This window comes from Papaver somniferum, chromosome 1 (assembly GCF_003573695.1).
Source record: "Papaver somniferum cultivar HN1 chromosome 1, ASM357369v1, whole genome shotgun sequence".
NCBI lineage: Eukaryota > Viridiplantae > Streptophyta > Magnoliopsida > Ranunculales > Papaveraceae > Papaver > Papaver somniferum.
This window is the reverse complement of record NC_039358.1, coordinates 226,880,419-226,906,068: the sequence shown is the minus strand read 5'-3', so window position 1 is coordinate 226,906,068 and position 25,650 is coordinate 226,880,419. Positions and strand designations below refer to the sequence as shown.

Here is a 25,650-nt window from a genome sequence, read left to right as displayed (position 1 = left end):
TAGACTAGTCAACTAAAATAGTAAAATATCTCTCCACCGGAATCACACTTTCCGGTAGTAAACTCCCAACTTGCCGGAATCTCTTAAACTTAAGTTCAGCCGACAATGCTGTTAACCGTCCACATGCCTCCCATTCACATGCATATTAAATAAATCCACCATAATTCCCAAATTATTATATTAAAAAAAAAATTAATTAATTAATTCACAAATAATTTAATGAAAAAATCAGAAAAAACTAAAGCTTAAAGACAAGAAATTATTCTCTGTAAAGCTAGTATCTCCCTCCCTCCCACCCTCACTAGTTCTTTCACTTCTCTTATACTAATTTTTTGTTTTTCTGTGATTATTTTTGTAGCTCTGAACTCAGATTGAAATCCAATCAAAACCCAAGATTTTTTTCTCCAAGTCTGAATTTCTGTTGTTAAAAAAAATGAAATCAGATAAATAAAAAAAAATAAAGTGTCAGAGGGGTGTCAGATTTCTTGTGACAGCTCTGTTTTTCTTGTTACAATCATTCAATTAAGAGGAGAGTTGTGGTTCATCATTCATTAAACTCAAACAAATCTCTTTTCTACTTTCATTTTTTGGTTCTGTTCAGTTCCATCTCTTTCTCCAGGTTCTCTCATCTCCTCCTTGTACCCCTTCCCATAACTTATTAAAGAGATTGCTTTTTTCTTACTTCTTGGAGTGGTGGTGGTTGCTTGAGCTGTAATGCATCAAACCCTAATCTCATATTCTGGGTTGGTGTTAAAATCAATAAAGTTTGAAGCATTTTTCCATTGCTGAATGGAGTTGCATTTGGTGAGTATTGGGTTTTCTTGATTTCTATTTTAGGTTTTTATTCATTTTGGGTTTTGTTGAATCAGTGTTGTTTTTAATTTTCTGGGTTTTTTAGTTGAAGAATTTAATAGATGCTGCAATCAATAAAGAGAATACTACCCAAATTGGAATAGTTGGGTTTTGATTTTTCTAGTGAAGTGTTTTTCATTTTTTGGAAATTTTTAGAATCTTTTTTTGTTGTTTTTTGATTGATTTATTCATTAAATGTTTCTGAAATTCTAATTAACTGTTTGATCTTATTGGTTGCAGAGAGCAGCAATAAATTCCCTTTGAAATTCAAAAGTTTACACAGTTATCAGATCTGAGGGTGCTGAGGAGGTAAGACCCATTTTTTTTTTGTTCTTCATTTTGCCCATTACAGTTACACTGATCATAGATGACAATCCCATGATTTCATGATTCGGTTCGGTGTTTACGCAATTTGATTGAGTTATTTGGAATTTGAGTTCTGATGTGTGTGAATTTTGTTGCTTAGGTTGTTGAATTACATAATTTGTGATTAGTAAAGTAATGCGTTTTGGAAATGGCGACATTAGTTCCGGGTGTTCTTTTAAAGCTTTTACAGCATATGAACACAGATGTTAAGGTTGCTGGTGAGCATCGTTCGTCACTACTTCAAGTTGTTGGCATTGTTCCTGCGCTTGCAGGTGCCGACTTATTTACCAACAAAGGATTTTATCTCAAGGTATCAGATTCTTCACATGCAACTTATGTTGCGCTGCCAGATGAACATGATGATTTGATTCTAAGTGATAAGCTTCAATTGGGTCAGTTTATTCATGTTGAACGCCTTGAGGCTGCTTCGCCTGTACCACTACTCCAAGGGGTAAGACCTGTCCCCGGTCGTCATCCTTGTATAGGTACTCCTGAAGATTTAGTTGCAACACATTCTCTTTGTTTCCTTAATTCGTCTGGGTCAAACCCTGTAGAGAAAACTAAGACACCATCTAGAGGCTCGAGTAATCATGGGGATAAGGAAAAAATCAAGCCGATTAAAGTGAATGGGATTTCTTCACATGACGATTCAGATAAGAAGAAAGAACCCCTTGATAGGTCTAGGTCTATGTCGAAACCTACTACGAATTCGGTAGAGAAGAAGGATTCATCAACCAGGCCAAAGTCGTCTAATTCAAGAATCCCATCATCTCCGTCAAGTTGTTATTCAGTGCCTGCTTCGTTTGAGAAGTTCTCAAATGGGGTCAAACAACATGCAAAGAAATCAGCAGGTCAGACATTGATGGAGAAAGCAGCTTCAGCCCTTAAGGTGACTACAACGGGAAGGAAGTCGTCTTCGGGAAACCCAGTTGGGAATTTGATTAATGGGTATGATTTGGGTTCTAAGGCTTTGAGAAGAAGCTGGGAAGGAGGTGCCGAGATGAAGGGTAGGGAAAATTCGAGCTCAAAAGGAGCCAAGAATGATTTGAAAGCTGAAGTTAGGAGCATTTCTGTAAGTCCGGCTTTTTTTCTTTTTCTTTTTATTATGATTCCTTAATTAGATAGTCACGACAATAAAATGGTACGATTGACATCCTTGTAGGAATAGCATGCGTATCGATGCAACCATGTACATTTTTTGCCATACTCATCTTGTCTTGCGTTCTGGGATTAACAGGTTCCCAAGAAAAAAACGTCAGCAAATGATAAACCATCACAAAAAGAGGAGAATAAGGTCCAGACACCTAGGAAAGTCGCCACAAATGGAAATATGGATGATTCTGATAAGATAAGTAAACAACGGGCTTCTGTCGGAAAAAGAGCTTCAGAAGTTGCTAGTAATGGACTTCCCTCGAATTTGGTCAAGGTTGTTTCCAGCAGTAGTAGAAGATTGACTGATGGAACTGTTTCATGGTCTTCCTTACCGTCGTCACTTGCAAAGCTTGGCAAGGTACAATTTTTTTTTAATTAGATAATTCCTCGATATCTTTTATCTCCTCTCTCGTTAGTACATTCATTCACCTTGTTAGTGTGTTCACTCCAGTATTGTTATCAGTATTTGTAGGCGTTTAACCTCTTGAAAGTTCATCACCAGATGATAAACCATACTTGTGAATACTTCGGTTAATACCAATGAATGCTGATTGTTAATTCCACTTCTTACGTCAAATCCATTTCAGGAAGTTTTAAAGCAGAGAGATGCTGCAGAATTTGCTGCTGTTGAGGCCATGCAAGAAGCTTCTGCTGCAGAGAGCTTGATTCGGTGCTTGAGGTAACTATACAACAGATTTATTTAGTTTGGGAATCACTCAATAGCCGAAATTCATGTCTTTTATCAAAACTCTGATATCATCTGATACAACACAGTAATTGAGCTTCATAGCCATGTTATACAAACATCAGAGGAAAATAGCAAATTGAAAGCTAATTCCCAAAAGACGACCCGCAGATTAGTGATTTGGTTTGTCGGCATTTTTAAAATTCCATCCTTCTCATATTACATGAGCATTCTCACATTTGTATAAAATCTTTAGGAGATCTGAATTTTGAGTATTCAGTGACCGAACTTCCCTAGTTGATAAGTTGGTTTAGATATGTTCCTGTGTCCTGGCTCAAATAACACCACTTAGAATTTGGATCACATACTGGAAGCAGATGGGTAAACTGGTTGTGATTCGCCTACCTCAAAGGTGGTAACCAAAACTTCTGAAAGATTAATGTGATCAGCATAACAAAAATTTTAGAGCTCAGAAGTTCTAGAAGCACACTTTTCTTTGAAAATGTAGCATAGTGAAGTCGGAATGTGGAAATTGACGCAATAATGTTAGCCTTCACCAATAAACTCTAATGATGTGCTCCTGTTGCTTCACTAAACTGTCTAAACATGCAACACCCTGGCAGCTGTTTCTTAAATGTTTGGACACCTTTGAACATTGCTATGAATCCTGTTCTTTGCTTTGTGAATTTAGGTTTTCAGAGTCCATGATATGATATGATTATTTCTGGTGGATTTTATATATGGCGCAGTACATAGAAGTTGATATCCTTGGCAATTTTCTTTGCAGCATATATGCCGAGTTAAATTCATCTGCTAAGGAGGATAACCCACAACCTGCGGTGGAGCAGTTCTTGAGTCTTCATTCAAGTCTTATCAAAGCTCGTTTAGTTGCAGATTCGCTATCAAAAACAGTTCCAGCCGGATCATCACCAGATCCTGAAAATGAGCTTCCAAAAGAAGTGCTGAAGCTGTCATCAGATAGGCGTAGACAGGCAACTTCATGGGTTCAAGCTGCTTTGGCCACCGACTTATCATCCTTTTCAGTGTATAACAAAAACTCCAACTCCAACTCCAATACCAATACCAATTCCACTCCAGCTTCGTCTCCAGCCCAAAGCAATCGTACTTCCTCAGGCACTAAGCAAATACTAGTCCTTGAGAACTCGTTGAAGAACGTGGCGACGAAGGTGCTAACAAAAACTCGTTCAGCTAATGGTTCTAAGTTGGGCACACCAGGAACACCTCGCCGATCCGTCGATGGTCTTTCAATCCGTCCAAAGCCAGCCGCCCCACCTCCACCTGAATGGACCCCAGGGAATGGTCTTGATGAGGCAGTGGACATGGCCCAAATGTTGCAAGTTGAGTCTCAAGAGTGGTTCTTAGGGTTTGTTGAGCGATTCTTGAATGCTGATGTGGATTCCTCGTCATTATCAGATAATGGTCAAATTGCAGGCATGCTGACTCAGTTGAAGAGTGTAAATGACTGGTTAGATGAGATTGGATTGGGAAAGGAGGGTTTTGAAGGTCCAAGAATTTCAGCCGATACAGCTGATAGGTTAAGAAAGAAGATCTACGAGTACCTTCTCACTCATGTAGAGTCTGCTGCGGTTGCACTCGGTGGTGGAACTCAAACAACACCACCTTCAAACCGAACACCAGAAACAAAAACAAGGAGGTGACAAGGTAACTTGATGAGTAAGTATTATATTGCTTCAGCAAGGGCCACACTGTGCAAATGAGGAAAGAATCACCAATTGCCACATGAAATGTTTGATGGCTTCAACCCTTGTGTTGGTTCTTTCATCAGTTGCATTGCAGTAACTGATAGTTCCCTGAATTCATGCCTGTGGGTGGATTTGGATGATTATTTTGTTGGCGATGAACTGTAGTTGTGCCCAAGCACAGAAACGACACTGACACACAGTAATTCACGTGAACAGTTCAAAACTTACCAGGGAAGATGGTCAAGTAAAAAGGAACTAGTTCTGCATTGTGTATATACAGTTACCTCTTTCGTTCTTCTTCTTCTTCTTCTTCTTATTTTGTGGTTTTGGGTAAATATGATTGGTTATAATTTTATTTGATGGCAAAAGATTGCTCGAAAGTATTTGGTTTGCTTATTAGATATAGAAGAGAGTTTTAATTATGACATATTAACTTGAATGTAAAGAGAGATTTGTATTGTGCTTCTTCTTAACTGCTTTTGAAAGAACCCGACTCTGTTCCGATTATTTTTGCACTTTCTAACAAGCCTGCAAAAAAAGCTGTTGGTTGTATTTGATTTTTGGTTTTGCACCAGGAAAGTGTTCAAAGGCTGCTGCAGTTGCTGAACTTTTTTGTTGGGCAATGGTTGTTGAGCAAGCTTGAACAAATGCTTAGTGGAGTCAGAGCTTTCAGGTAGAAGAATCATTTCCATCATTTGGTTGTGGAAATTAAGTGTGAGCCTACCCTTTTTGCCAAGAAACTTAAGAATGGTAATTTCTGAAAAATTACCTAGTAACAGTAAAATCTCATCAACTATCATTGTACTAGGCAGAATACACCAAAAGAATATCCAACTTCTTACATTTTTACAAACCCAGAATCATCGTATCCAAAATCTGCACTGTGATCACGTAACCCATGCACCTTTTCTCAGAATCGCCTATGGTGACTCGTATAAATCATGTTTTGCCATGGGATCCAGCAATTGCTTATAGCCTGTACAGAGAACACTTACTTTTCGATTTCTGAAAATAAAACTCAAAAGTTAATTTAGTAATTAGAATGACTTCTAACAGCAGAAAAGTCGGTTTTTAATGAAGCAAATTGTTTTTACTCTCGACCTGTAAGACTGACTTCTATTTCTGATATCCAACAAAATCCAAATTATAATTCATCACCCAAAAGTCATGTACCATGAAAATGCACACCCATGTCATTATGATAAACCAACAATTGGGTACGATTGGCTCACAAACATATGATAGAAATGAATTCCAGCATCATAGTAATTGCCTCCCACACTAATATCCATCCAATGAGGATGGCCTCGCCAACACCGCATATGAATATCATTGGTCCTTGACGAATCACACGGTCTTTGTCTTTGAAGTATCAATAACGTTCCAAAGACTTTCAAAGTCAACTGCACCACCACAACCAAGAATTTGACCGGAATATTTCTTCTCATCATTACCCTCTTATAATCCTCAAATTACGTAAACACCATCCTCTGAAATTCCATCTTAGTATAGGTCTTGGATAGGGCTGCACATGGGTCGTTTTGGGTCGGGTTTGGCCTCACCCACCACTCAACCCACTGATGGTGGATAGCAGAAGTTGTCACCCACAACCAACCCAACATAACAATGGGTCGGTTTTCACCCGACCCACATTACAATGGGTTGGATCGGGTGGGTGGTGGGTTACCCACCATAAAATACACATTACAGTTACATTGCATCAAAAAAAAAAGTTACAAACTTACCTAAGACTCTTACAGATGACAATTAAAGAACTGACCCCAAGTCAAGTGTAAACAAATGATAATTATAATCCAGAGAAGTAAGAAGTTGGTGCAAAGTTGCGAAGTGCATACAAATTACAAGAAATGAGTTCAATTGTTCGAAGCTCAAAAGATAAAAGACTATTCAAGGAAGTGATTGAAGAAGTGAAGACTGAAGTGAAGTTAGCGATTTAGGTTTAGGCACTATATATCACTACTTCAACGGTTGTGATTCATCAAGGATAGGTAATCTAAGGGTTAATATTAACTAAGAAATATTTAGGTGGGTTGGGTCGGGTGAGGGAAACTTTGACCCATAGTCGACCCACAATACTATGGGTTTTGATGTTGTGACCCATAATCGACCCGCTCCTAGGTGGGTTGGGTCGGGTGTGGGTAATTTCAGGCGGGTGTGGGTTGGGTCGGTGGGTTGAGTCGGGTTTGTGCAGCCCCGACTCTTGGAGCCTCTCAGGCTATATGAAGTGGCAGTTACTGTAATTTATCTGACATTTGAAGGCTTTATATTTACAAGAAATTCTATAATATGCTACTAGGATCTGAGTTGCACTTACCGATTACCCGGAAATGGCGGAAATTGCCCTAATTCCTGGATTTCAGCTGTTACTAATCTTACTTAGTCTACACTCCTCATTTCATTTTGCTGTTTCAGAGGTTATTTTTGAAGAGAGATTTGAAGGTATAATTCTCACTAACTCTATCTCTATAACTTCAATTTCAGCTCACTTAATTAGTATTTCTGCTACTTCCATGCTTTTTATCTGATCAAGAATTGGTTATGCTAAGTTGTACTTCTGGAAAAAACATCCTTTAACATACCAAGTTTTGAACTCTAATTTGAAACAAAACCATGATGAATTTTTGTTTCTTCTAAATTAGGGTATAATGTTTTGGTGGAGTTCATTACTGGGTTTCTTGAGGATTTTTTTTTAGTAGGATTTTGCATTGAAAAACATTTTGGGAAGTTTCAGCTTAATTATGTAGGCGTGTTCATATTTATATAGCATGTTTAGTTGGAGTAATTGGTCTGATTGAACTTACAGATGTAACTGATTTGCTTGGAAAAGTTAGATTTCTATAGCTTTCTATGGTTTGGTTCGTTCGAATGATCGAAAATCCTTCGGTTTCTGTAACTTGTATCAAACACTAAAGAGAGTGAGTTTGATTTTATTGACATACCTCTAAAGTGTGTTCACGTGACATTTGGTTTTGGATGGTTATTTGAATTGCAGAGTGAGGCTCGGTAGTGTTTTTTCTAGCTTGCTTGAATGTAGCCAATCAAAATCGAGTGTCATTTGGACGGACTTTAGAGATGTGTCTTTAAAATTGCACTTGAGATTATGACCAGATTTTGTTGGCACTTTAGTAAACCATGTGAGACGGCAGATGATGTGTGGTTGTAGTTATGGGTCATGGCATTTGACATAATCCCAGGCTAAATCAGCTGCTGAATCTCTAATAGTTCGCTTGTGTAATTTGAAATTGAGTTGGTTTATCTACATGGATTAGCTGTCTTCTTTGGGAAAATTTTCTGTTTCCAAACCATGAAACTCCAATTATCTTCTGCACCTAACATCTGGAATAGTAAACTTGTCTGATCAGTGGAGTCTAGGCTTGGTTAGTTCAGCCTCGCATATGTGCCGGTGTCATTGGTTAACCATTTTGAATTGAATAACACTATGTATAGTTCAAGTTTATGTATTGGTTTTTATGAGTAATGGTATTGCTCTTTCGTTATAACTAACTTTGATTGATGTGTTAACTGCTTTTGACATAAACAATAGATGGTTGGGCAAGTCGTTGGGTCAAGTCCGATTGGAAGAGGAGTGAAGGAAAAGCTGGTTCATTTAAACACACAGCAGGAACATGGTCTGGTGATCCTGACGATAAAGGTATGTGTTGCATATTTGTTTGAAAAACAACTCCAATTTATGTTGGACATTAGACATGCAAAAGCTACATACCGAATCTTCATATGATAGGCAAGTAACTGGTGCAGTATACAACATGTTGAATTTATAATGAGAGGAATATTTTGCAGGTCTTATGACATCTACTGATGCCAGGCATTTCGCAATATCTGCGAAGATACCAGAGTTTTCAAACAAAAACAGAACTTTGGTGGTCCAATATTCTATAAAGTTAGAGCAAGACATCGAATGTGGTGGTGGTTATATTAAGCTTCTTTCAAGTTATGTCAATCAGAAGAAATTTGGTGGTGATACCCCTTACAGGTCTGTATACAGTTTCTCATCTATTGCATTTTCTGTTGTATACAGGCAACCACATGTCCTGTTCTCTCACTGAAATGAGGGTAAACAAAATTGTAAGCTACGGTAGTTGTCTCCAGCAAGAATGTCTCCAGAATCTACCATGGCATGTGGCAGAAGAAATTAAGAAAGTCTAATTAGTTTGATTTTGATAATTGAAAAGCGAAGTAGTTGACTTGTTCTTTCCTCAAACTTGTCTAGAAGTGGTTTGCCGTACCTGAGATATCTTTTCACTTTCTATAATCATGCTAATTATATTTGATGATAGCTGTTCTAAATGACCCTTTTTTTTTCTGCAGTTTAATGTTTGGGCCAGATCTATGTGGTTCACAGACGAAGAAGCTCCATGTTATACTTTCCTACCAAGGGCAGAATTATCCTATCAAGAAGGATCTACAGTGTGAAACTGACAAGTTAACACATTTTTATACATTCATACTGAGGCCTGATGCCAGTTATAGTGTTTTGGTTGATAATCGAGAAAGAGAATCGGGAAGCATGTACACAGATTGGGATATCCTTCCTCCTCGCAGGATTAAAGATGTCACTTCGAAAAAGGTTTGATATCCGATTCATTGATAATTTAAGTTGAAACACTTGTTACTCTTTTGTTGCATTCTTCGTTTTGACACCTACTGTAGTTTAGTCTCTTATTACTGCTTGTCTTATTCTCACAGCCGAAAGACTGGGAGGAGAAGGAGTATATCGATGATCCTGATGATGTTAAACCCGAGGTACGATGCTGTATATTTGATGAACAACTGTTTGATCATTTTGCGTATTACACTTTTTTGTGTCAAGTAGGCTATATTAATATCTGCTGAAATATGCAGGGCTATGACTCCATTCCAGCCGAAATTCCTGATCCAAAAGCTAAAGAGGTCTGTTGGTTGCTCATAATATCACAAATTATACTTGATTCTGTCTTTTATGATTGCTCTCTTTTTTGCTCAAGCAAGTCTTTCATTGCAATTCTCTCTTTTTCCAAACGTATGTCTGACTACATGAATTTGTGTTGCTGGCCTTTGATCAGCCTGCTGACTGGGATGAAGACGAAGATGGTATATGGAGAGCACCAAAGATACCTAACCCTGCTTACAAAGGACCATGGAAGCGCAAGGTATGCCCATTATTTTTCTTTAACATTTAACAACTTTAAGGTTAATTACTTGTGAAGTTAACATTTCTCATTAACGGCGTATTTGCTTTAACAGAAAATCAAGAACCCCAATTACAAAGGAAAGTGGAAGACTCAATGGATAGATAACCCAGGTATGTGTGCCATGCTAAGCGAGCTAAATTAGAGGGGAGATCAGTTAACTAGAAACATTACAATAACGTTGGGGCCTGCTAATAGAGATTTGCTTGAAAGAGGGAAATTGAAGTTTAACCATTTTTCTTACGTTTATCTATGCAGAGTTTGAAGATGATCCTGATCTTTACGTGCTAAAGCCAATCAAGTATGTCGGGATTGAAGTTTGGCAGGTTAGACCACTTATTATGTGTATCACTAATTTAATGAAAAGCTCAAAGTTCACAGTTCAGATGCATATAAGATCATTTGTTGGCACTTTCTCTTAATTATCGACATTTTCTCAATATGTCGAGGAAAATGTATAACTTACTCCTGTTGAAAAGTTTGGCGGATTTGCAAATTATTGTCAGATTTACAATGGTCAATTGGCTGGTTGACCTAATGTAGCTTGCTTTGTCCAACCCTATCAAAGTGGATCAAAAATTTCATGCATTGACACTTATACCTATGCTTGATATGTTTGGGTCTAATTATCAAATGCGATGCAGGTGAAAGCTGGCTCAGTTTACGACAACATTTTGATTTGCGATGACCCAGAGTATGCAAAACAAGTTGCACAGGAAGTCTTTGACAAGAATAAAGAGGTCAGCTATTTCTGTAACTGTAGTGTTCTCTCTTCCTAACTCCTAAATCTCGTCCCATAGTGATTATTGTCAGAATTTCATTTTCTTAAATTGTGCGTTGCAGGCTGAAAAAGAAGCCTTTGAGGAAGCAGAGAAAGTAAGAAGAGCTCGTGAAGAAGAGGTGATTATAGTTTATAGACAATGACCTTGTGCATTTAAGATTTTTCTCTGTTTTCTCGGTTCTCAGATTTTTGGCAATTGCATGTGCAGGAAGCTCAACAAGCAAGAGAAGAGGGTGAAAAAAGGAGGAGAGAGAGGGGTCATGACCGAAGATACAGAGACAGGGAACATGCTAGGGATAAATACAGAAGGGTATGTTTCGTCACGTTCTTTGATCTAAGTATTTGGATTCAAATCTATTTCTGGTATACTCTTATACAAGTACTTAACTGTCTGGAGTTGTCCGTTTTAAATTTTAGAAGTTTTTGTGGTTCTCTTAGAAGTAATCCCATTACTATGGTTACTTTTGTTGTCATTTCTGGTATCTAAATTCTGCCAAATTCTAACTCTTGAGAAATGCTTTGCAGCATGATCGCCGTGATTACATGAATGATTACCATGTAAGCAATTCATGACAACATTTCCAAATTCTTTTGAATATAAATGTTATCTAATAGTTGAACTCCTAATCATGCGCATTCTTTTTGTATTGCAGGATGAACTCTGAGTTCTGGTGTTCCCATGAAAGTGAAATAAATAATATCCAGTCTCAAACCACCGTTCTGAATCAGCATTGTTCCACTAAAACTTATGGTGCAAAATTGTTGTTGTAACATTAGTAGTACTTAAATCGATTCATGTCTATCTGAATTGCGCTTTTTATCAACTGGTACCTTAAACAACTCCACTGTATTGCCACTCTGATTAATCCACAGTCAATTATTTTGGTTGAGCACGATGAATGTCCACAATTTCAGATCCATTTAATCTTAAACTAAAGACATGATTACGATGTTCAGACCCATTTTATAGACTACTAATTGAAAGTACTTCCGCTAACATAGACATTACACATCAAGAAGTTGGTCAGTCACCTAAAGCGACTACATTTTGAGTATCACTTTATGTTTTACAGACTGTGGAATCCCGTGTGGAACCTGTGTGTATGTATATTACAGTACTTGGTCTATTCCATCTTTGTATACCCGTCAACATTAATGGCGGCTTGTGCAGAAAACTTCACTCTTAAGTGAAAACTAAGAACCTCAGAATGTGAAATTCACACCGTGTCCATCCCGAAGATGTAGAGCACTGGTGGCCTCGAGTAGCATTTAACGAGTTGCCAAGCACAGTTGACACAACTTTGGAATTCAACGGTACACTTATCTGGTAGTTGCAAGTATTTATGGCTTATGGTGGATATAGGTGTCTGTCTAATTCCACTCTACACACCGACAAGTTAGTCCTGCCGCCCAAAACCAGTACACATTATATGCTGCACTGGCTGCGGCTCAGTCTATATTAAAAGGGAGGCTATTATTGGGGCGTCACACTCCAATAGAGGGGACTTCAGTTGGATTCTTAATGTCCAAAATAATGGTTATGGGATATCCTAACACATATACAAAATGTCTAGCCTTTAATTAAAATAAAAACTTAAAAATCGCAGGTGATTTCATGTCTAGGTTTGGATTAATTCCAACTGTATAATTTTATTTTCATGTAGTTTTACGTCCAGGTTTGGATTAGTTCCAACCGTAGAAGCTCATTTTATGTCCAGGACATCTTAGCTAAGTAGTATCATCTTGAGTCTGAACATAAGTAGTATAATTAATATAACATCCGACTCATTACATATGTCAAGTAAGATACACATGACAGCGTCAACCAAAAAGGACATCTTAGCTACATTTCCATTGCCATCTGTATCGACTGAAAACAACAGTTTTGCTAGCCATCGGCATCAACCAAAAACAATATGTTTGAGAAATAAACAGTCATTCACAACTACCAATATATCTGCTGAAATAATTAATGAAATCTCACATCTGGTCGGTCAGTCTTTTCATCCTTTTCAAGGATTTTCACTTGCAATTATTTTCAGAAATTACGAGTAAAAGTTTACACTTTGTTTATTTGAATCTGGTTCGTAATCTGAATCTGACTTGTATCGAGTCAGATGTCAAGTTATTTATTTATTTTTTTCCTAAAAATTAAAAACAATCCTCTCACATAGTTCCATTTGTGAGGTCCAAAAGAAGGCCGCTGCTAATTCCAAAGACGGCGGGACCCACCCTATATTTTTATGTTGTTTAAAGAGGGGGCATGTATAGAACTACTATCTGATGTTTCGTTATGAACTTGACTGGATGGCCACGTATCTATCTAGAATGGAAATTTTTTTTGGGCAAATTAATAAAGTGTCCTGCTTCAAACCATATAATTAATAAACCGGCCAAGCTTTTAAATTCTTTTACAAACTGGCCTTTCTGTTAGAGTTGATACCTGGACCCACCAGATCGGCCAGCTGCGTTGAATAAGTCAAACTCGGTAGGAGAATTTACGACTGTGCCCTTGCCCATTTAAAGACGCGTGTGGTGTAATCTCTCACCACACTTTCTCTTTCTCCCTCGTTCTCTTCTCTTAAGGTTAGGTATTGAAGCTGTTTGAAAAGAAAAAGAAAACTGATGTTATTGAAGTTGTTTTTGCTGAAGACATAGATGTTAGTGAAAGACCAGAGTGTATTTGGAAGAAAAGTTCTACATATTTAGGGATTCAGAGATAGTGGTGATACAGTGAAGATGAGGTACAAACTGGGATTGAAACAGTCTGAATCAAGGTAAGATTAACGAAACCCGTGACTTAATATATGATGAAAATCATTGTATTGATAGTTAATTGATTTAATTGATCGATTGATTTTTAGGGTTTCTGTTTTTTTTCCTTTGTAATTAGGGTTTATTTGAAACCAAATTTTTATTGTTTAATTGGGGTTTAATTTTCGTGATTGGGTGTTTGATTTTAAGTAATATTGCTTAATTAGGTTTTCATTGGGTTTTCATAGGTTTATATCTGATTTTGTTTCATTTGTGTTGCAGTCAGTTCAAATTTAGGAATATCAGTATATGCGGAGCCAAAGAATGAGACTTTGGTATTTCCTGATTGCCATAGAGATGAAACAGAGTTGATGACACTTAAGTATATGGTGTATAAGGGTTTGTCTATGGATGTTAAAGAGAAGTTTAATTTATATTGGTTTAAGGAAGAATGTCTGCCACTGCCATTGTTAAACAATGATGATTTTGATAATTTTTGGGAGGATTCTTTTGTAAATGAGGATGGATGTATATGTTTGTGGATGGGGATGAAAGACACAGTGTTTGGGACTCCAAAGACTACACCAAAGAAGAAGACAGTTAGTAAGGGAACCACCCCTAGAAGATCCCCAAGGCTAAATAGTGTGGATAAATCAGTTGAAGGTGCATCAAGAAAGCTGAGTTTCATGGATGTGCCCATGTCCAAACATTCTCAGGCTAGTAGCAGTGGTTGCAGTCAGTCAAAAGCTACAAATGAAGTTAAGTTTGTTGAAGATGTGGACAATATTCAGCTGGAAAACACCAAAGAAGATGAATGTCACCCAATTGAGAATCCAGAAGCTCCTCCAGTATATGACAGTGATGAAGACATTGAGTATGGGTCAGATGAAGAAGAACAAGAAGAGAAGAAGAAGAAGAAGAAGAAGAAGAAGAAGGAGAAAAGAAGGCAAAGAAAAAGGTATATTTCATTTATAACTGATTTCATTTATTATAATTTGTAACTTATTATATGGTACTGATGTTGATCTTGAATGTGCAGGTAAGGATGTGGATGAAAGACCTGCTTACATGGATGACTTTGATGATGATTTTGGTCAGTACATGAAGGGTGAGCATGATGTAGATCTTTTCCCTGAAGAAGAAGTTTTTACTCCAGTAGATCCTAGCAAAATGGAGGTAAAAACTAGATTTGCAAATAAGGAAGCATTTAAGAAACATCTCAGGGGTTATTGTGTTCTTAATAAGTGTCAATTATTTTGGATAGAAGTGCTCCCTCTAGAATTAAGGCTGAGTGTAGGTTTAAAACAGAACATGATTGTCCTTGGTTTGTGTATGCTAGCAAGAAAGAGGGTGAGAAGACTTTTGTTCTTAGGAAAGTGAATTTGGAACATAAGTGTGAAGGGGATCCCCAAAATAGGAATAGATCTGCTGATCCTCATTTTGTAAAGGATTTTGTTCTTGATCAGATGAAGAATAAGCCTAAAAAAGTTGTTCCAGACCCTTATAAAATCAAGGAAGACTTCTTAGCTGAAAAGAGAGTAAATATACCATATCAGTGTGCATGGAAGGCTAGGAATCTAGTTTTAGAGTCATTATATGGGAACTATAAAGAAAGTTACAATGAAGTACCAGCATTCTGCAAGATGTTTACTAAATGCAATGATGGGTCTGTTGCTAAGTTCACTTTTGACACAGTGAATAACACCTTTGAAAGCATGACACTCTCATTTGAACCTGCAATGAGGGGTTGGCGAAAAGCATGCAGGGGAGTTATAGGGCTTGATGCCTGCCATCTAACAGGGGAATATGGGGGAGTATTGATGGCTGCAACTGCACTTGATGGACAGAATGGGTTAGTAATGTTAGGAATTATGGTATGCAGAGCTGAAACAAAGGAAAATTGGATCATTTTTTTGAAGCATTTGAAGGATGCAATATTAGCACATCCAGTGAAAGTGGCTTTCATTTCAGATAGGCAAAAAGGTTTATTGGAAGCTGTTGGTATAGTGTTCCCTGGCCATCACCACAGATACTGTTGGAGGTAACTTTCTTGTCTAACTTTGTTTCTTGTTTCTTTTGTTTGTCAGATCAGATAAAGCCTTATGTTAATTGCAATGTGTTAAAATGCAGACATTTATACAAAAATTTCAAGAAGGATTACAAGGGTCTTGAATTATACAGTTCTTTATGGAATGCAGCAAAAGCATACAAAGAAAAGCACATTTTCAGGTTTGACAGTTCACAACAGTTCTTTGTTATTGGTTTTATGCACTGTTTGACAGTCAAGTTAAGCTAGTTTTTGATTGGCTGTGCAGGAACATTTTGACAATATTGTGAAACAGAGTGCTGCAGCTGGTGCTTATCTCAGTAGAGAAGATCCTGCTACATGGTCCAGGGCCTTTTTTAACCCTATTCACTGTTGTGAACATATGAACAACAATTTTTCAGAGTCTTTTAACAATATGATCAACAAGATGAGAAATAAACCAATTATAATGATAGGAATAATGTATGCTAACTTAGTGATGGGTACATGGTACAATAGGAGGACTGAATCTGCATCATGGGTAGATGGTAATTTGGTTCCTACTGCTGTTACATTGATTAAGAAAATGTTGGAATTTGTGACTGACTATGGTGTTGACCCTTGTGTGGCTGGAGAGTTATATATGGTGACTAGTCCAAAGAATTCTGTGTTCACAGTGAACATACTTGCCAAGACTTGCTCTTGTTTGCAGTGGCAGTTGAGGGGGTTCCCCTGTATGCATGCAGTGAGTGCATTGCATAGCATAAGGCCACAATGGAGAAAGTAAGATTTCTCTTTTTTTAAATCTGTACCTTGTCTCAGAACTTATTTATGCAATTTCTAGGCCTTAAATGTATCTAGCACTAACCTTTACATACTCTGCTTGAGCAGGTACTGCAGTGATTACTATTCAGTGGAGAACTATAAGGCCACATATGCACCAACTTTTGCACCACTAGATGATAAAAGTGAATGGGTCCAGGTACTTTTTCTTCTTAAATTTGTAACTATATGCCCTATTTATATTCTCAACTACATTGATATAAGTGCATTTGTTCTTGCAGCCAAACATGAACAAGAAGATCTTGAACCCTCCTCACAGTAGGAAACCAGGAAGACCCAAGAGCAAGAGGGTAAGAAGTTATGATGAACCTCGTGTTGAGAAGACAAAAAGGAGGTGTGGGAAATGTGGAAATGTTACTAACCACAACAAAAGAACATGTGCGTGGTGAAGTGGGATCTAATCCAACTGCAAAGAGGCAAAGGACTGAATGTGATGCACAAAGCTTCACCTTCAGCAACATAGAGCCAAGTCAGACCACCGGAGTTAGGGGTGCAGCTAAGTCAAACAAGAAGAAGAGAACGGCATCATTTGTTGGTGAATGTTTTACAGGGCCTGGCAGTCAGCCTTTGGCAACACCATCTTCTACTCCAGCTTCCACAACACCTATGAGTCTGCCATCTATAGCACCATCTTCTACTCCACCCTCTACAATAAATAACCTTTATCAGAACTTCTTTGGCATTGGATCTGTATCTCAGAATATAAAACAAGGAAAGGGAAGGGGAAATGGAAAGGCTAAGAAGAAATGATTTGAGATCCGTTTTCTGATTTTTTGTGTTTAAGAAGACGATATTTTTTTCTTTTGTAGACTTGAATTAATGATGAATCAAAAGTGGCAGGTTGTTTATTAGTACATTTCCAGGTTACATTTTCAGATTGTTGAGTTCCTTACATATAGCATTAAGTTGTAAACTTGAATGCATAATTCTGTTTTTTGCAGCAATGAAGACTTCATCTGAGACCCATTTAAAACCGTCACAATCTGTACAAGTGAGGTATGCTATGTTCTTGTTGTGTTCATTCTTGCAAAATTTCATCTCCATCTTTGATTTGTAGTGATCTTTGTTGCAGGTTTGATTTTGCAGTGGGCAGTTTTTGAAGCAATGACCAGATTCTCCGCAAGCGTAACAACCATTCTCTACTGGTAATTTCACCATCTTGCATTTGACAGGATCGATGGCATCGTCAAACCATTCAAAGTACTGACAGGTTGGAATTGAACACTTCAAAAACATTTTTTCGTTTGTTTCTTTTGCTTTTGAACACAATAGTTGCCTTATACCATTACATTGTATATATTTTCACCTGGAATAAATCCAAGGACATACCTTTGGATCATGAATTCCCTGTGCACAGATAGAACATGGAATTAGGGGTTGTTTTAATCTTAATCTTACCTTGCTGCTGCTACTGCTGCCTGGAGAGTTTACTTCATTTTGGCTCATGTCTTATTTATTTTTATTTTTTTGATCTGTTGAGTATGACAAATAATATGGTTCTTCTCTGCAGGGCCTAATTTATATGAATGAAGCTGAATCTGACCGTTACAAATCCGACCGTTACAAATCCGACCGTTGCAATGAGTCACCGAGTTGACTCGATACTGGTTTGGTTACGAACTCAGACGAGGGTTAAGTCGTCTTTTACCTAGCAGGTTAACTGCCACATAGCCAGTTAACTACCTAAATCCGTTTTTTGAAAAAAACGGGATGGAAAATGTCAATATCGGCCAGTTTATATAAAGATTCAAAAAAACGGCCAGTTTCTTAAATATGGTTCAAAAAGGTGGTTACTTTATTAAAAAGCCCAATTTTTTTTTTCAAAATATCTTGTAATTTCGTTTTAGGTAAAGCGATACTGTTTTTATCAATAATGTTTATTATATACATACCAGAAAAGCGATATTTTTAGTAACTTCCTTTATTATATTTTGTAACTTCGTTTCAGGAAAAACGATATTTTTAGTATTGTCCCACTTGAATTATATCAATAATGTTTATTTAGCAAAAGCATACTAAAAAATTTCCATGTTTTCTCTTTTACTGATAAGCAAATCGGCTTCAATTTTTGAATATTCGATCAAAAAGGAAGTAAAAACTAATAAATTAAACAAGTAATCTGGAGGATCGAGGGTTCATGTATAAATAATTTTAATTCCTTGATGCTTTCGTAAACCTTAAATAAACAACTAATTTAGAACGAAGTGACTATCATTTATTCCAGAAAAATAAGTAGTATCATTTTGAGTAAAATGTAATGAGTCAGAAGATGATGAATCAAAATTCCAACCACACCACACTGGTACACTTACGGCAGTAGTTGCTAGCATTAACATCTCATGGGTAGTAGTCAAAGTTCAAGACTACACAACCACTGAAAACAAACAGCCCCTAGGAACTACTCCCTCCGTGCCTATTATATAGGCGGAATTTTGATTTTCATTTGTACCACTAGATAGGCGAAGTCCTATTTCCAAGATGAATTTTTTTCTAAATACCCTCATTTACCATGTATGGAAAATTGTACTAGGAATAAGACAAAGGGTAAAACAAGAAAAGGTATGAAAATTATGATTCCAAAACAATTTTCTTAATCTAAGAGAATTGTCCCCCTCCGCCTATATATGTGGTATGGAGGGAGTAGAAAACATGACAAGGTTGTTGACCGCTCTGTAAAGAGTGGACTCGTTTTGGCCGTTGACCGAAACCAAGAATCTCGACAAGATCTTTGCGAAATTAACTACAATAGGAACAATTTATAGCATGTCAGGATATAAAATTCATAAATTAACTTTTGACTTTTGAAAGTCGAAAAGTCCGAAGAATTTCTAGCGCGTCTGGATACAAATCTGCTTCTGACTTCTGTTTCTCTAGAAGTAGAAGTCGGAAACGAAACCATTTTACTTCACAAAAAGCCGATTTTTCTGCTTCACGAAGTCGTTCTAAAAAACTATTACCAAACTAACCTTTAACTTTTCGATTTCCAGAAATCAAAATGTAATCTTTAAGTATACATCTAAATATCCTATTAGTTTGGATTTCTTTTCTGAAATTAAATAATAGTATTGAATTTTCGGAAAATGGGTCATTTGTTCAAATATTTTTAAATCACGGTTCAAATGGACTAGTAAAAAATAGTTTGGGTGAAATGATCAAAAAAAAATAGTAAGGTTTCATCCTAACTTAAATTTAAAAAATAGTAAGGATGAAACTGGATACATCCTGTGTAAATTAAAAATAAGAAAAAATATTTGAAAATGGACACGATGAAACTGGTTACATCCTGCCTATTTTTACATTTTTGTCCACTTAAACAGTATCAAAATCTAGCTGTCCATTTCACTCAGGAATTGTTGATTTTGGTCTTTTTAACCAATTTTGTGTTGAATTTTTACCAAACAAAATAGTTTTACATCTGCCTTGATACGCAAACATGCCCGTAGACTAGAAGTCTAGAACCACACTGGCACACCTATGGGTAGTAGTTGCAAGTATTTATGTTTCATGGGTGGTAGTCAAAACTCAAAACTACCACTCAGAAACAAACAGCCCCTAGGATGTAGAAAACATGACAACGTTGTTGACTCGTGGCCAACTGTGAATACACTCAAATCTCAATTAATGACTTTTGAGTGGACTTTCTTTACATCATCATCATTATCATCATATTCCCCCACACTTCTATTCCTACACGGACACTCCAGGATAACTCCACCCATAAATTCCGGTGGCAAACCAGAAAAAGAAATAGAAAAAAAAATCTATCTTTGTTTCTCACATTTCATTCATTCTACACTTGGCTCTAGAAATTCTTTCTCCACTCTTAAGCGAAGATGTTCTGTAAAGCGTCTTCCGCTGTTGCCTCTTTGCAGTGCGTTAGGGTTTGTTTCTTCCCTTCTCCATTCTTTTTATCCAGTTTTTTCGGTTGGATTATGACTTGGTTTGACTGAAAATTGTGTTTTTTTTTATGCTTTTTTGATTTGGTAAATTATAGAATTAGGGTTAGTTTTCTTCTAAAACCCATGGTTGTAATTTGTGCAAATTGTATAAAAATGTAATAAAATTGTGGGTTTTTGATTTGGTTATATAGATTTGATGCAAACCCTACTTTTTGTTTTGGTTACATGGGGTGTTGAAATGTGAGTAGAAATTAGATAACTAGTGCATTTGGAGAGATTTGAGTTTGAGATGTATACGGAATGGTGTAGTTATTTGGTGAATGAGTGATTGTGAGAATGGGGGAATTGGGTTGGTTTTAGTAAAGGGGATAGACACTGTGGCTTGTTGTTGTGCAATGTGCAGCCGGTTAGGTGTTTGTGTTTTACGGTGTTAAGAGCCTTGTAGAATACCGCGGATGAGAAATGGAAACGAGAGAGTCGGGGTGTTTAGTATGGTTGACTAAGCAAAGGTCCTTTGCTTTCTAGAGTGAACGGTTGTGAAGTTGCAGGGCTAGATCTGTGAGCCATTGGGAATATTACCTACTGGGTGATCTAAAGTATGTTGTTGGTATCATCATGACATTATGGGTGGCCTCTTCAAGCCATTGAAAAGCAATAATTTGATACTAAAATGGAAGTTCAAAGCCATAGTGGTTCGCGTAATTGCTTTACCTCTCGTAATGTTGAATGAAAATAACTGTACTGGGTATATGTACTGTGGTTGTTGTTGTGCAATCTGTAGAGAGGTTGAGGTGTTTGCGTCACATGGTGTTCGTGGCTTGTAGTGTACCGTGAATGAGAAAGAAAAGATAAAGTTGACCTTTTGTATAGATCCTGCGGATAAAGCAAAGGTCCTTTGAAACATAGAGTGAGAGCCTGTAAAACCCAAAAGATAGATCCGCGAGCGATTGGTGCACCCTTTCAAAGGTATTCTGTTGATATCATTACGTACTGAGTGATGTAAACTATGGTGTTGCTCCGTTGTTTTTATCATCACGACATTATGGTATGAGCTGGAAGGAAATCTGTCCGAACAATTGAAAAGCGTTTGGTTGACAGCAAATTGGAAGTTATAAGCCAATATTGGTTCACGTTATTACCTTACCTCGCCTAATGTATGATGAAGAGAAATTGCTAATTGAGGTCATGTTGAGTGGTAGTGGAACTGTCACTTAATATATGTAGGCTTGAAAGATATCGTTTGTAGGTGTAAATGTATAATCAATTACTTGGTGTCTGTGCATTTTTGTGATGTGCTGAAAGTTATCTTCATTGGATCCCTTCTTAAGATGTTAACTCATACATTGTAAATGTTCTGTATTTACGCAGGTGAAAGATCTTCGTTTATGGCCCAAAATGAGACAAAATAGCTTCAGAAGGCGTTTGTTGTATGGATTTGGGAGCTTCTTGTCAAGACCGTTGAAAACCTTGCGTGCAGTTAGTCATTCACATAAAGTCGGTCAATATTTATGTAGCATCGCCAGTATGGCATCTACATTACAGATTGAACTGGTAAGAATACTTTGTTTATTTTCTACAGAGGTGTAGTTTTATGGGAAACTTTTATTTCCTTGTGTACTTTCAGTTGAAATTGTAGAGCCTTATCCCATCCTCAGGTACCATGCCTCAAGGACAACTATGCATATCTTTTGCATGACGTAGGTACGGGTACTGTTGGAGTAGTAGATCCTTCCGAAGCTACGCCTGTAATAGATGCATTGAATAGGACAAATCGGAATCTAACATATATTCTCAACACACATCACCATTTTGATCACACTGGTGGGAATTTGGAGCTGAAAGAAAGGTATGGTGCAAAGGTATGATGGTTTGGTTGTTTTCTACATTTAATTGTTATCAAATTGAAGAAACATTGTTTAGTGTTATATCGTATCTGTTCACATCTTAGTCTTAACTCTTATCCAGAGTTCTGTCCCCATGGAAGTTTAAGCTCTATATTTTACGTGCAGATAATTGGTGCAAGTGCAGACAGCGATAGAATTCCTGGAATTGATATAGCTTTGAAGGACGGAGACAAGTGGATGTTCGCAGGCCACGAGGTGGTTGTAATGGAAACCCCTGGTCACACAGTAGGTTGTAATTTAAACCTTTTTTGATTGCTTCCTTTCGAGTAATGCTTCAACTGGAATGCCTTCTAACGTCTATATTTTAAATATCAAGCAGGTCATGTTAGCTACTATTTTCCAGGATCTGGTGCCATATTTACAGGAGACACTTTGTTTAGCTTGTCATGTGGCAAGCTTTTCGAAGGAACACCTGAGCAGGTATGACTTTCTCAGTTCCAATTGATACACTCAACATGTTTTTCTCTCTATATATTTTGTATTTTTCGTTGAACGTCCTATAATGGGTTCCGTAATTGATATATGATTTTCTTCATTGTAGATGTTCACATCTCTTGGAAAAATCATGTCTTTGCCAGATAACACAAACATATACTGCGGACATGAATACACTTCAGTGAGTTTTCTTTCTACACCTCTCCATCCCCTGATAACCACAACTCAAATTATACTCTAGTTATAAAGAGGCATGCAATGTATATCCTGACTGTAAGTTACCCATTTTGACAGAGTAATTCGAAATTCGCTCTGTCCGTAGAGCCCAAGAACGTGGCTCTTCAGTCCTATGCTGCCCAAGTGGCCAAGCTCCGAAGTAAAGGCTTGCCCACGGTAATTTCCAATACCTACTTCAATATTATTTTTCAATTTTTTTTATTGTTTGGACTGAACATATGTAATTAGCAACTGTCACACTCCTGCGAACTATGTTTATGTTAGAAACTGCTAGTTTGCGTCTTTGTTTCGGAACATGAATGTTCCTTTGCAGTAAAATAATTTAGCAAAATAGCTGACTGAAGCTGACACTTGGGATGGGGAATCTCTCCAAAAGATTCTGCTAATTTGGTTTGGCGGTTGTTTGATTTCTGCTTTATATCAGATTCCAACTACACTGAAGACAGAGAAATCATGTAATCCATTCTTGCGCACAACAAGTCCGGAAATCAGGCAGTTGTTGAAAATTCCAAACACCGCAAATGATGCTGAAGCCTTGGGAGTCATCCGCAAAGCAAAAGATAACTTTTAGGTTTCTTTTATCAGGTTGTTTTAAAATCAGTCTATACGGGAAGTGCAACACAGGGCAAAAACAAAACACCAGTGATACATCCTGTACAAAAGGTAAAATGATAATGACGACAATGACCAACATGTCAATAAATTTCCACAATGAAAAAAGGAATTATGTTTTCGAATGGTTCATGCACATTTTGCTTGTAATGTATGTTCCCATGGTATCTCCCATGAATATATATAAATGGTTCAAGTATCTGCAGGCAGAGTCTGCGTTCGATTTTTGTCTAAATATGAATGAGAATTACATCTGATCTTTGAATGATTGTTATATTAGCTGAAGTTGAAATTTCAATTCAATGAAAATAAAAATGCCAACCTAGACCATAAGAAACGAAACTACTACTACAACCAGAGATTCCTGGCTTTAGTGGCTAGAAAGAAAAGAGGCTTTCCGTAAAACTTGTAATCAGGGACCGTGATGAAACGATGAGTCTCCATCCATTTCAATCATCTTGCACTTCTTTTTCCTGTGATCATACGAAAACAAAGTGACCAAGTCTGCATATTTGTCGTAATTGTGGCATTTAAAAACCATCTGCTCAGTACTTCCAGCAACTTGGGAGAAACTGTATTAGGTTAGGACAACATATATATATATATATATATATATATATTTAATAATTTCTTTGATTTGTTTAGATTGTTCTTGTGAGGTGGTAGTGGTCAGGATAAGAGTGTGTAAGTGTTCTGGATCTGTGAGGTTCGCTAGACTTGTCTACTGCGAACAGGTTTTCAGACCTTGATTGAACATATTTAAAGGGAAATCAATAGGCTTTCTGCTAGAGGCAGATAAGTACCAAAAGTCTTCACTGAGGCTAAAGCAACTCTTAGGTTATAAAAGACGTCAGCTAAGGGAATCAAGTCCATAGAACCACGTTGGTTTCAGAGATGCACAAGAGCACGACTGAGCTGAATTGGTTGGAGGGTTAGTTAATTCAGTCTCAACTAAAGTTCAGTCTGAAGTCTGATAGTATGATAGTAGGCTAGTGCATATAATGATTTAATACGTGTGTTGTTCAAACTAGACGAGGTCCATAGGTTTTTCTGTCAATGCGTTTTTCCTCGTTAACAATCCTTCTGGGTATTATATTGTTTATCTTTATAATAGGATTATCACAAGTAGTATGTAATCAATCTAGATATTCTTCGAGCCCTAATTGATTGAGATCCTATGAGACTTGTTGAATTTGTATCTTGAAATATAGATTACAAGTCTTGTACTTGTTTGAATTCGGATCTTGTACAATTCGAATGCACACTAGATTGATCCTAGATATAGATTTTTGAGATCGTCCAAGAACTCTTATACACATTCAGGTACGCAGACCTTTGGTTATTGATTGTGGAACTCTATATACAATCTTACACGAGGGTCTGTGTTGTTGACCTACTTATGACTGTGTTACGTTTTGTCCATACATGTTGTCGGATGAAAAAAATTAGTGGTGCACTTGGTACCCTCTCCTTTTCATCAACTTTTGATTTTTAGTTCTTCCATTGATGTAGCCTGGAAATTAAAGTTGAAGTATCAACTTTTTATTTTTAATTCATCAAGTAGATGCAATCGCCTCAATTCAAAAGGATTGAATTTCCAAAATCTTTATTTTCACCCAGTATTTTCGGTTTTACTCGAATTTTTACAAACTCAGTCGAATTTTCATCAAATTTTGCAATTTGATTTTATTTTATCACAATTAATAAGTTTCTTTATCTCAATCAAATAACCTAGGATCAACTAAACAAAAACTTTTTACTTCTCATCTATCAACCAACCTATAAATTATTTTTGTTTCAGTTATTGGGGCAAAACCCTAGAATCTTTTGTTTCAACCAGTTGAGTAAAACCTATTATAGATCACAACTCTTTTAAAGTTAGCCAGGGTTTTTTATTCTTAGTTTTTTTTTTTCAGTTCAGTAACACATTAACAGATGCAAAAATCAATTTTAAATATAACTTGGTTGTTGATTTATTGATGCAGATTGTGATTTGGTTCAGATTTTCTGTTATTCTTGAAATAATATAATGGATTGTAGGATGAGATTTTTGCTTGGTCTATTGTGAACCATGTGATTACTTGTGCTTTGGTTTCAAATGATCGGTTCCCTAGTAACATAAGTCACAAAACATATTATGGTCCAAGTGGGAAATCACTTACACCGAGCC

At 37.0% G+C, this 25,650-nt stretch overlaps 4 protein-coding genes across 4 annotated transcripts; all 4 read left to right on the top strand.

Annotated features, from left to right (window-relative positions):
* The first annotated feature begins 301 nt into the window (after positions 1-301).
* On the top strand, positions 302-5,269 carry LOC113317873. The gene is made up of 6 exons (XM_026565997.1): positions 302-804; positions 1,093-1,161; positions 1,319-2,290; positions 2,456-2,728; positions 2,958-3,049; positions 3,843-5,269. The coding sequence occupies exons 3-6, from the start codon at positions 1,367-1,369 to the stop codon at positions 4,732-4,734; spliced, it is 2,181 nt and encodes a 726-aa protein (XP_026421782.1). The 5' UTR covers positions 302-804; positions 1,093-1,161; positions 1,319-1,366; the 3' UTR covers positions 4,735-5,269.
* Positions 5,270-7,070: 1,801 nt separating this feature from the next.
* LOC113317883 (calreticulin-3-like) lies at positions 7,071-11,663 on the top strand. Its single transcript, XM_026566006.1, has 14 exons — positions 7,071-7,239; positions 8,345-8,452; positions 8,602-8,794; positions 9,130-9,388; positions 9,508-9,564; positions 9,664-9,711; positions 9,864-9,950; positions 10,045-10,102; positions 10,248-10,315; positions 10,634-10,729; positions 10,833-10,889; positions 10,979-11,080; positions 11,296-11,328; positions 11,424-11,663. The coding sequence occupies exons 1-14, from the start codon at positions 7,128-7,130 to the stop codon at positions 11,433-11,435; spliced, it is 1,290 nt and encodes a 429-aa protein (XP_026421791.1). The 5' UTR covers positions 7,071-7,127; the 3' UTR covers positions 11,436-11,663.
* A 3,120-nt stretch (positions 11,664-14,783) lies between these two features.
* LOC113362625 lies at positions 14,784-17,143 on the top strand. The gene is made up of 6 exons (XM_026605210.1): positions 14,784-15,565; positions 15,655-15,778; positions 15,840-16,333; positions 16,442-16,532; positions 16,615-16,771; positions 16,944-17,143. The coding sequence occupies exons 1-6, from the start codon at positions 14,991-14,993 to the stop codon at positions 17,141-17,143; spliced, it is 1,641 nt and encodes a 546-aa protein (XP_026460995.1). The 5' UTR covers positions 14,784-14,990.
* Positions 17,144-20,119: 2,976 nt separating this feature from the next.
* LOC113317862 (hydroxyacylglutathione hydrolase 2, mitochondrial-like) lies at positions 20,120-23,754 on the top strand. Its single transcript, XM_026565990.1, has 8 exons — positions 20,120-20,274; positions 21,661-21,843; positions 21,948-22,151; positions 22,302-22,425; positions 22,516-22,616; positions 22,738-22,812; positions 22,926-23,024; positions 23,293-23,754. Exons 1-8 carry the CDS (start codon positions 20,227-20,229, stop codon positions 23,437-23,439), a joined length of 981 nt encoding a protein of 326 aa, XP_026421775.1. The 5' UTR covers positions 20,120-20,226; the 3' UTR covers positions 23,440-23,754.
* The last annotated feature ends 1,896 nt before the right edge of the window (positions 23,755-25,650 follow it).

Excerpts from the sequence above, each read along its gene's own strand:
- LOC113362625 (XM_026605210.1), top strand. The coding sequence starts at position 14,991 with ATGAAGAATAAGCCTAAAAAAGTTGTTCCAGACCCTTATAAAATCAAG. Across the intron at positions 15,779-15,839 it reads ACAGTTCACAACAGTTCTTT|GAACATTTTGACAATATTGT; the intron begins GTTATTGGTTTT and ends TTGGCTGTGCAG. Across the intron at positions 16,772-16,943 it reads TAACCACAACAAAAGAACAT|GGCCTGGCAGTCAGCCTTTG; the intron begins GTGCGTGGTGAA and ends AATGTTTTACAG.
- LOC113317873 (XM_026565997.1), top strand. The coding sequence starts at position 1,367 with ATGGCGACATTAGTTCCGGGTGTTCTTTTAAAGCTTTTACAGCATATG. Across the intron at positions 2,291-2,455 it reads CTGAAGTTAGGAGCATTTCT|GTTCCCAAGAAAAAAACGTC; the intron begins GTAAGTCCGGCT and ends TGGGATTAACAG. Across the intron at positions 3,050-3,842 it reads AGCTTGATTCGGTGCTTGAG|CATATATGCCGAGTTAAATT; the intron begins GTAACTATACAA and ends TTTTCTTTGCAG.
- LOC113317883 (XM_026566006.1), top strand. The coding sequence starts at position 7,128 with ATGGCGGAAATTGCCCTAATTCCTGGATTTCAGCTGTTACTAATCTTA. Across the intron at positions 10,103-10,247 it reads TCAATGGATAGATAACCCAG|AGTTTGAAGATGATCCTGAT; the intron begins GTATGTGTGCCA and ends TTATCTATGCAG. Across the intron at positions 10,890-10,978 it reads GAAGAGCTCGTGAAGAAGAG|GAAGCTCAACAAGCAAGAGA; the intron begins GTGATTATAGTT and ends TTGCATGTGCAG.
- LOC113317862 (XM_026565990.1), top strand. The coding sequence starts at position 20,227 with ATGTTCTGTAAAGCGTCTTCCGCTGTTGCCTCTTTGCAGTGCGTTAGG. Across the intron at positions 22,152-22,301 it reads AAGAAAGGTATGGTGCAAAG|ATAATTGGTGCAAGTGCAGA; the intron begins GTATGATGGTTT and ends TTTTACGTGCAG. Across the intron at positions 22,813-22,925 it reads GCGGACATGAATACACTTCA|AGTAATTCGAAATTCGCTCT; the intron begins GTGAGTTTTCTT and ends CCATTTTGACAG.